We start from the raw sequence: 11,007 nt of genomic DNA on the forward strand, positions 1-11,007 counted from the left end.
ACATAAAATACCACATCTCTATCAACTGCAGCCACAACCACTGGGTGTTCCTTCGTGGCTAGGTGGGGGTCCGTTATTCGTGACTAGTGAACGCCCCCCTTCTTTCTTCGGCCTTTCTTGCTGAACTGTAACTGTCAAATCCGTTTAAATATAACATTCCACGTAGTTAGTGTTCTCCCACACAAGTTTCAAAAATAGATCTACGCTCAGTCTCGGTACAATGTGATATACGAACGCCTAATTTAGCAGCTAAGGCCATCTACAGACACGTTAGTCCAAGTTACATCTTAATATACTTACCACTTTACGTGTAGACTAGTTAATTTTACGAGGTTCGGACCGGACAATTCCATACTTTGCACATGGACGTCACAACTACTGGCTGGCGGCAGACGACTCGTTCTCCAGCACGAAACCCAGTAACATAATCAAGGATCTTGCCGAGGATGGTGGGTTTGCCTGATTCTTATCAAGCAGCAAGGCGACGCAACACAGGCACTGCGCTTGCTTCCACCCCAAGAACATAACAACTCAACAACAATTGCAGTTGTTTACCATATCAATGTTCTGGTGTGTAATTATCTACGAGGTTTTGCATGGCCCACCCCATCAACCATAAATTGCTTTTATCTCTTTTGTCTACCGTACACGTCCGTACTCACCGTAATGAACGAACAAACCAAACGGCAATACTTCCTCATGTGATTTGACATATAACACGCTGTACACTTCAAGCCCTGGTATGGAATTTGTCAAACTCAAATAAAATCAAAATCAAGACACTGTGATTGTTTTCTGACTTCAATACGTCTATTAAGATCTACTCACTCGACAATCGTATAACTAGCAGGATGAACGTCGGCGTTCTTGCCTGCCAGGCTATCCATGGTAACCCCGTGACTCAAGAATACTGAATTGCGAGATTGGTCGATGAAGCGCTACAGGAACGGCCCAATAGGCTCTTGTGCATGAGGAACGCCCAAGCGCAGCTGGCCCTTCTTAAAATACAGGGCTTTATTGCTGGTAAACAAGGGGGAGCTGATCAGCATCAGGCCAGAGACCACCTGCGTCCGTGCCACAGAACAACTGGCGGGGACCACGTGATCGAGCTGGTCGCAATAGTGGTTCTCTAGGCGCCCTAGTGGCAGTAACACGGTCCGTGCCAAGATGTGGTGTGAACGAATGCATTTGTGTGTGGATCAGCAAGGCAAAATTAGTGCCAAAAGTCACATGTTAGGCGATTTAACGGGTTACTACAGGTTAAGGATTTATGTTACTTAGGATATGTTTCATTGTCATGGCGTAAAACATATTGTATTTGTTTCTGAAGCATGATGTATTTGGTTGATAGTACTTTTCTTTTTGCAAACAAAATGCATTAGTTTGTGAATGATGTTTGTATTTGCAAACCACACTGAGTGTTTGTGAATCGTTGGGCGTGAGTAAAACACGTTTTGTGTATGTGTGAGGTTTTGGCATGATTCTAACTCCATACAATGGTTACAGTGTTGTGTTCACAGCTTTTTCCTGCTGCCCCCCAAGTGGCCACAGGCTTAAATGCAGTATATGTGGGTTTTGTCATAATTTCTCAAAGTTTGGTGCAGAAGATTTGCAGTTAGGCCTTCATAGCTTAGCTCATGTTGCTTTAAGAATGCCGTTCCAAATGCTAATTGCCATAATGCAGTTATGGTTAAGAAATGCTGCAAAAAGGATAACCTACGTTTGAGGTCAGTGGTTGTAACAGGGATGAAGAGACTTCTGAGTTGACATCCTTTTTCAGTGAGGTGTTTGCATTATTTAAATAAGATAAAATGTGATGCATTGTGATAACGCTGCAGATGTACATGCTGCTAACTAGCACTGTTCTTTTCAACAAAACTCAAATTCATCAAAATCCTGTCACTCAAAAAACACCCATATGCACTTAGGGAAGTGAAGAGTGGTGTGACATTTTCTTCAATTCAAACAGTAAAATAGAAAGCAGAATATTTGAATAATAGTTCCCTTTCACATTTAACAGTTGTTCTTATCACGGATGTCGGAGAAGCTTGGGTAGTCAGTAAAATGTGTGGAAAAGCCCTCCTGTGTCAGACTCTTTTAGTTTCAGTTATTACATTTTAATGAGAAGGATCCTCCTTGAAATACCAGCTGCTTCTTTTTTATATTTTATAGACTAATGGAAGCAACACGAACGTTATCTATTGATGTGTGCACCACACATCAATTCTAGGAGTATTTTTCCAATATACAGGTGATTGTTTGTGAAATAACATATAATGAAAATGGGTTTCCTTCTATCCTTTGGGCAGTTTGAAAAGTACATAGTCGTAACACCTTATTTTCCACTGACTTCTTCCCTTCAGGTTAATTTTCTTGCTGCAGGAGAACAATTCAAGGGTATCAGGTAATTGGCCAGGCAGATTTTAGGGAAGGCCTTCTTTTCCCTCTGCGATTAAGAGCTCACCTCTACCTCGTAAACCTCCAGCAACCTCCCTCGAGCAGAGACGGAGGGTGTAGGACACACTAAAGGCTATTGCCTTTATTTCATCTGCCAAAATAAATATGTCAGCCTTTATCGGTGGACGGGGAGTAGTTGTACGTGCGCGACCGATGACCTGGAGTGGAGTCCGCTTGGACCGATGGGAGGATATGCTTGGCCGTATAAAGAGTCTTCCCTGCAGCACCACTGAATCCATGAATCAAGTTAATCAAAAAGGACACGCAGTAGACTTTTGGTATTTGGTTTGACAGCTTTGTACCTTTCATCCACTTCCACTTAGCAACAGAACAATGGAGTTTGGATTATTTTGGTTTAAGTGCCACTCATGCTTCTTCATCACAATGATGCTAGAAGTTGTTTTGCCTGTTGATTTCTTTGTGGACACAGTCATCCAATCGTTCCATTTCCCCATTTAATAATTATAATAATAATTTCAAAGCAAGCACACTCATCAAAGGAATGCTTGTTTTGTTTTTGTTTTTTTGTTCACACGCCTCCATTTTCTTGTGTTTCGTTACAGGTTCAACTGTAGTTGCCCCTTGTCTTGGATGTCTTTAGTTCCTCCTCCTCTCCTCCACACTTTAAACAACATTCTTCCACCTCCCTCCTCCTCCTTGTCTCTTCCTCATCTACATCCACTGGCTCTTCTCCTAACAGTGTCTAATTCTGTAGGATGTCAGGAGCGGCAGAGCTCCAAAATAAACATCCTTACTGCAGTCAAGGTAGTAATCACCCTCTCTCTTTTTTTGTCTTTGGCATAGTCTCTCCAAGCCTTTTCTCTGTTTCTTTTATTGTTTCTCTTTCAGTTTGCCTCATTGTCTCTTTTTCTTTATTGTTTTTTTTTTAAAATCAATTATTTATTTTTGATTTTATGGAAGATCTTCAGCCCTAGTGAGTTGAAGAGGCCTCAACTCTGATGATTTTGATATGTTTTTGATTTAATATCATATATTTATGATTCTAACGCCTTTAATAGATATACAGTAGAGACATGATAAGAAATGAGGAGTACTATGAAGAAATGTCCCCAAAGACCAGACCCAATATGGAGGCATTATGTGTCACAATCAGGGCCTACAGTAGGCTAAATATTTTAGAGAGGAGGCATTTATGAGATTTTTGTTCCACGATAAGTGACATTTCTGGTGCTTAGTGGTCATGGCTGTGGCGTCACAACACTGCATTTCCCAGACATATCTTTTCAGTAAAACAGTGGTTTCTTTCCTGCCATGCATATGCATATACATTCTACAGTCTTTTTTGCAATATTTTCTAGGGGGGTTTTATTGCCTTTAAACAATAGTAACAGCTGTAGAGTGACAAAAAAGGGGCAAGAGAGAGAGAATGACACGCAGCAAAAGGCCACAGGTTGGAACCAAACCCATGGCTGCAGCAGCAAGAACTCAGCCCTGGTACATGCCATGCCATTTTCCATGGATTTTTTGCAGACAGCTCTATTGGTTGCAATAAATAACTATACCATGCACTCTAATGGAGAAATGACACAACTTCTCACTTGATTTGTTTGCTCAAATAACTCGCAGTACGTCACCTTCGTTGGCTCCGTCTAACTGTCATGGCCACGGCCACAACGCCGAACTTGAGGCTTCAAAACAGCGCTCCACGATAGGCTCACACTTGGGATGCACACATAATTCATGTCTCTCCTTTCCTGTGGTCTATGCTACCATCCCCTCTCTCCAAACCCTCCAAATGGATTCTATTTTCTGCTTAAGTGCACAAATGTTTTGGCCTACAATGATCTGTGAAGAGGGAGGGGGATGACATGAGGCTCTGCTGGCTTTGCTTTGCTTTGACTTGGCTCACTCTCTTCTTTTTGCTCATCTCGCTCTCACTTAAAACACACATACACACACCTTTAAAGACATACCAGTACCTCTTATGTTTTTCTGGGGCTCCAAAGCTTTTTCGCTTTCATTTGCTTTCTAAATTGTTTTTCATAAAATCATGTATGAACCCCCACTGATTTCTGTCTGTAATTTGTAACTGTAGTTTTTCAATTTCTTTCTTTCTTGCCTCCTCCTGGTCTGTTCGCTACCTTCAAGCAATGTTACATTTCTTTTAATTTAACCGGAACATGTTGGAACAGGTCAGAAGCAGACAGATGCTGTTTTTTTTTATCTGTGTAAGTGATAGCTCTCATTACTACATGCTAATGTAGAACACATCAGCTATGCCCAAACACCAGTCAGTTGGCGATAACATGCATTCGTCAAAGTAGACGTCAGCCATCTTGTGCCTGTTCCTAGCAGTTCTGTAGTCTTCCAACTGTGAAGTGAGCAAGAGGGCTCTCTGTGTGGGTCTCCTGTGGTGCTGGAAATGGGCTTGCACACAGTTTTTGCCACAGTAGAAACTCCTACAGTTAGCCTGCCTGTCAGATGGGGGGAAACAACAGACCAGGGTCTTCTCAGAGAGCTACAGCAGGGAGAGAGAAATTATTATCATCTGCACTTTCTGCAATTCTCAGCTGTGGCTCATGACTACTCCTAGTTCCACCTGCTTGTTGGAATACCCTCAGGCTAAAGATCCAGTTGAATGTCAAGCAAGAGAAAACCTGCAATTATTCGTTCACAGACTTCCTGTTTCAGATCTTTATTTCTGAAGTTATTTCACAGTATGCAAGTACTCTTGTCCTCGGGAAGATGTCGTGCTGTGTCTGTTACCCTGGATAAGATTCGCCACAGCTTCGTGTGGGTTTCTACCAGGTGCTAGAACCTTTTCACACATTTCACACATGCAATTAGTTACTTTGAATCATGCATCATTGTGTATGTGTGTTCTTGTATTCTTCTTTTATTANNCAGAAAAGCGCTCTTTTAAATAAATGTATTATGTAGACCTCAGACCAGCTTGCAGTTGCTGAGGTGTCTGCTAATGAGGGTCTTAATGAATAAATGAAAGCACATGCTAGCCTTTTTTACATCTAAGCAGACTGGGAAAACACAGAGCACAGCTTTTATTCAGTCACTATTCAGGCTTAAATAATTTCATTTGATAACTGTCCTCTGATGTTGATTGTTGAAATAAATTGCCACTCACTGGAGGGACAGGTGCAAAAGATAACATATATACACATTCTTACAATAGAGGAACTGATTTATGTCTTTTATTTTTTTATTTGCTGTCTGTGGGTCATTTTATTTCTGCTGTCTTTACTCCAGTCTGCAATTTCTATGTGCATGTACACTGAGCCTCAGCTAAAGTGGCTCAGTGATGTCTTAAATGTCACCACAATCTATAGGAATTAGTCCAAGTCATTGAAGTGAGCATCTAGAAAAAGCACAGTGTTAATATTTCAAGACACAACAGAGAACCAATAACAGTTATTCACAGTTTCTTGGACCTCATTAAAGAACCACTCGTATTAACAGTTTTGTTCTTAAGTGGCATGTACAAGTGATTCAAGAGAACTGGTCTCATACTCAGACTGTTAGGTACAGCTGATATTCACGAGTGGTTCAAACTGTACAGGTTATGTAAATTAACAGTCTGCCTTTCTCCACAGGACAAAAAACACTTTGACTGTAAAATGATATTGCCTTTATCTGAATAAATTGTGAGTTCAAAAGCAAAATCATCAGAAATTAAAGAAGTAGGCAAACAAAAACAAAGTTTATGCAAAATTGATTGACTGAGAGGTCCGACAGCTTTTTATTTTTATTTTGGCATACCTAGGCATTGGACCTTGTAGGCTGCAGTTCAGGCTTTTTTCTATCACTCAGACAGCCGCCTTACAGTCTTAATGCAGGTCACTGTATGTATCATAGAGTGAGAAATCCATTGTGCAAGAGTCAGAGACAACTTTTCTGTACCTACGTTGGTCTCAACAGATGAGAGTGTAATGCGCTTACTGTATAAGAAGATGTGTTATGACTAAGCACACACTCTTTTTCTGGACCTTTCACTTTGCTATGATATGGCCTGAAGCTGAATTCACTTTGCACCTGAAGTAGGTGAATCAATTTTGTGGGAAAAGTCGGTACACAGAAGAAGTGAATTACAGCACTTCACTGCTTAAAAATAAACATTTCTCAGCATCATAAATTGCTGATACTTCACTAACCAAAGGTAGATTTTCTTTCTTATGTTGACTCATTGAGGTTATATTTTCATCACACGTATTATTCTGCTTTCTAACATATTCTCATAAGCCATTTAAATACTGACAATAGCATGTCCATCACAGTCAAGCTTTCAACAATAGCCAAAACCCATCAACCCTTTTTCCGCAAAGTCCCTCTGAACCATGATTAGAGGCCCTGTCCCCGTTTGAAGACGGCTTCTACTGGAGATATCAAAGCGCCGGTGCTCAAATATGTAAGGAAGCTGCAGTTTGGATGTTGCCAAGATTTTTGTCAGAGATAATGAAAGACTATTTGTGATTAGTCAGGAGGAGGGAGCTGGTAGCTGTGTGCAGAGGTTAATGTGTTGCCATAAATAAGTATGCCAATGAGACGGTGTAAAGTGGATTAAGCTCGCTGTGCTAATACTGCCATATGTGTAGAGCCATTTGATGTCTGAGAAACTACAGACGCTACGAGGCTGATGCTATCGTCACAGCTTTGCTAATGCTGCTCTTAATGTGTATTCAAGATGCAAGAGGCTAAATGTGGCAATATAACCTGTAGTACATACAGTAAGTTACCATATAAACTCACTGTCTGGTCTTTGAAGCAATACAGTATGCTCATTATGTAATATTCAGTATGATGAGGACAGTTCATTTTTGTTTCAAGGTACATTTTACTCCAGGACACAAACACACGTATTTCAGTATTCTGTATGGAATATTTAAAAGCGCAGACCTTGCTCTCCTCAGTTGAATACTAGTGTATGGAATACATAATGTGTAGTCCTTGACTTAAAGCTACAGTTATTGCTCAGTGTGGCCTTAACTTTCACTTTGACGTGGCCTGTTTTCACAATGATGCAGTGATTGTGGCAAGCAGGCAGATGAGGATGTGTGGATGTTCCAATGTTTTTTTTTTATTATTGAATACAGACAAATTAAATCATGCAACAAAATGGTGAGGTGACAAGGTAACTTCATAATAAAAAAAGACAAAAAGGAGAAAAAAACAATTGGACAAAAGAAAAGGAATACATTAAAAATTATTTCTGATGTTTTTCTACAATTGCATGTGAGATTATAAAAGGCTTTTGCACATAAATCGAACACTGGTGATGAGTCCAGCTTGTGAATTATGAAATATTGATCTATATGATATATGAAAAATGTGCCAAATTCAGTTGGTTACGTTGATTGTTTTACCTTAATTTTTGGTTATTAATCAAAAACCGAAAATGCCTGAACTTTAATTAGCTTTTTATGTAAGTGCTCAAAATATCTTTATACACAGAATTCCAAAATAAAGTCAAAGAAGCTGTGATTCGTCCCAAATAAGGCATTCATGATGGCCTAGTTTAGTCAACTATAGAAGGAGCTAGAAGAAAGTCACACACACACACACACACACATGCAAGCACACACACACAACCAGACCACACCAAGCCAGTCCTTCTCTTAACTTGCAAAAAACAAGTTGGTAAAAACTTAGATGTGCTCCTGTAGGTCAGACATAAAGTGCTGAGATGACAAGTCTCCAATCCATTAGCAGCCTTGTCTGCTCCCATTTTGTCAACCACTGCTGTCATTTATTCGGGTCTTTCCTCTGGTGCAGCTGCTCTTCATACAAGTTACTGTATATCAGGGGTTTTCCACTGATATATACCCCCAACCCACTCCAAATACAATTGAGCCAACTGTGCAAATTTTGGCAAATTGGCACCGTTAAAAGTATGAATCTAAAAAAACTGTCATGTCGGTGTGTTTGTATTTGACTGAGTTATGACTATGAGAAGAAGTAACAATAATTGCCTCTATGTGTCACAAACACTGCAACTGCTGATTGTGTTGGTAAGTCAGGCAAATGAGTGGGTCAAACAACATTAACTGACTTCCCATCGTGCACCTGTAGCTTTCGCCTCACACAGTACGTTTGCCTCATGTCTCTCCCACCGTGTGACTGTTGTGTCTGTTCTTTACTGATTGTTCTCAAGCCAAGGAGCGGATTCGATTTCTTTGGTCTTTAATTTTATATCAGAGAGTAGTTTTCATTCAGGAAATTATGTGTTCATGCCACTGTACAAAAATCTTATTGCCCTTAAGCATATTATTCTATTATTCTGTGACTATACAGCAGACAAAGTAAGCGTCCATTTATAAAGACACAGGTAAGCAAGGATAGGATTAGAAAAAAACCCATCATGGTATTCTTTCTCACCTCCCACTTACTCAGTTAATGTCCATATAAATGATGGTACATGCTTTTAGATCATTTTCTCAACTGTACTGTGAAGTGTCATTTTCTGATATCTTTTAATAACATTAATGATGTCTAGACGTGTCTGTCACTGATGCTGGAATATTAACAACGAGACATTTAGGACAGCTAACAAAGCTTCAGCTGTCAGTCTCCTCTTAATGGCTGTCCAAAATGTCACATTTTTCATGTTTGCTATGTAACGTAGACTGCACAGTACCGTGCATGCTGACAAAAGATCACTGAGTAAAAGAACAGTCCCCTAAAAACAAAAAAACAACAAAAAAAACCCTGTCATTATTTACTTGCTCCAATGTCAGTCAAAATGTCTTTGAGGTTGACATGAACATAAAATGTAGTAAGAGTTCCTGTACTGTAGCTCTGACAGTTTGTTTTCTACACTACGGAAAAAGCAAATAAATGACATGAAATGTCCTTTAAGAAGTGTATATAGTGTGTATAGGGACAGCAGTGTCGGTCCAAACTGAAATATCTCTACAAATGTTAGATGGATTGGCATGAAATCATGTTCCCGAGAGGACATAACTGATCCTCTGAACTCTCCTCCAGTGCCACTAGCTGGTCAGTTTTCAATTATACAGTGAAATATTTCATCACATATAGCAGGTGGGTTGGCTCCTAATTTCATAGAGACACGTTAATTGTTTAAATGTGGTAATAATGACACACATTTTCACCCAGCATACCTGGCCAATCACTTCCCTAATTTGTAACATTGGAAAGGTGTGTGTGGGGGTGAGGGGAAAATGATCACTGACCAATGACCATCGTCTGAAACCCTTTTTTGTTGCAGTATACTGGGGCTTGAAGATTCTCCTTTCAGCTGCTGTTGTGGCGTGTTGGGGTGACGCACTTCAGTCTATTCAATCCATTCATGTTACTTGACTTTCTTGTATTTTCTTTCTTGCTAATTTTGACAGAGCAGTAATATCCATCACAAACACTTTCGGGACTATGAGTGCTTAGAAGGTAACATGCAGTTCAACGTTATAGCTGTTGATGCTTTGTTTACTTTATATTTGTCTGGTAGGGGGGGGGGGGCTATGCCAAGGTACATTTGGTCGATTTTTAAATCAATTTCTGTTTTCATGTACCTGAATCAAGTCTGTATTTTTTGTGGGGCATTTTAAAATTGAATTCTCAAAAGCCGTTCTGCTCTCTCTTTTCTTTCCTTGTTTTCTACTGTGAAAATGGAACCCATCTCCCGCTCTTTTTCTCCTTCTCTGTCTTATAATAGGCTCATCTTTCCCCCTCTCTCTCTCTTTCTCTCTCTGCACTCGCTGTATATTTCGTGAGTCTGAATAAAGCAGCTAATGGTGCGTGGAAATGGTGGCAGCACAGTCATGCCTATAGAAAGACTCTTTCTCTGTTATGTGTTGCAGTGTGTAAGTGAAAATACACATTTACAGGGATGAGAGGGAGTCATTCTTTCAGCCATCTCATGTATTCACTGTATTGAAAGGCACTATAAGGGCTTAATGACAAATATGTTGACTGCAAAAAAAAATTTAAAAGCCAATTACAAAACAGATTACTATTGTTGTGGGTTTGTTCTTTTTTTCTTTCAGAATATTTGATAACCGAGTCCTGGTTTAGTTAGCTTCCTAATAGGTAGGAAAGCCTGTATGCTGGTTTACTGCAATAACACTTAAGGAATGATTTGACAACTTTAGTGAAAACAGGACGCGCTGCTGCTGCTGCTGATTGTCATGATGACGACGATGATGATCATGATGATGATGATGTGTCTTACCTGTCCTCAGGTGTACATCCGTATCCTGGACAACGAGTGGAACGTGTACAGGCGCTACACCGAGTTCAGGGAGCTCCACAACCACCTGAGAAGCCAGTTTCCACAGGTTGACACCTTCAACTTCCCACCCAAGAAAGCCATAGGGAACAAGGTGAGCTAAAAAATAACCACGACCTGTCTGTGTGACTGACTGTTTCTCTGTGACAGTCTCTCAGGTCATCCGCTTCTATCAAGTAGTAGTACATAAAGTATAATGTGTTGACCTCCTGTTGATGAGTATGGACAAAATATGCAAAAATGAATTACAGTTTCAATTGACCAGTGACTCTACCCACCCTACTGTCTGTTTCCTTTCTCACACACAATGCAGTTTACAATGATAATGGTGG

The 11,007-nt window shown here is 40.1% G+C and overlaps 1 protein-coding gene across 1 annotated transcript in view; it reads left to right on the plus strand.

Annotated features, from left to right (window-relative positions):
• The window catches only part of snx29 (sorting nexin 29), a gene marked incomplete in the record, with an annotated part of 122,016 nt that overhangs the window by 87,562 nt on the left and 23,447 nt on the right, over positions 1 to 11,007 (plus strand). The window contains 1 exon segment of the mRNA XM_035663881.1: positions 10,629 to 10,769. Coding sequence (XP_035519774.1) covers positions 10,629 to 10,769 — 141 coding nt within the window.

Source organism: Morone saxatilis, unplaced genomic scaffold (genome assembly GCF_004916995.1).
Source record: "Morone saxatilis isolate NCDOM2014 unplaced genomic scaffold, NCSU_SB_2.0 Contig1, whole genome shotgun sequence".
In the NCBI taxonomy this organism is placed as follows: Eukaryota; Metazoa; Chordata; class Actinopteri; family Moronidae; genus Morone; species Morone saxatilis.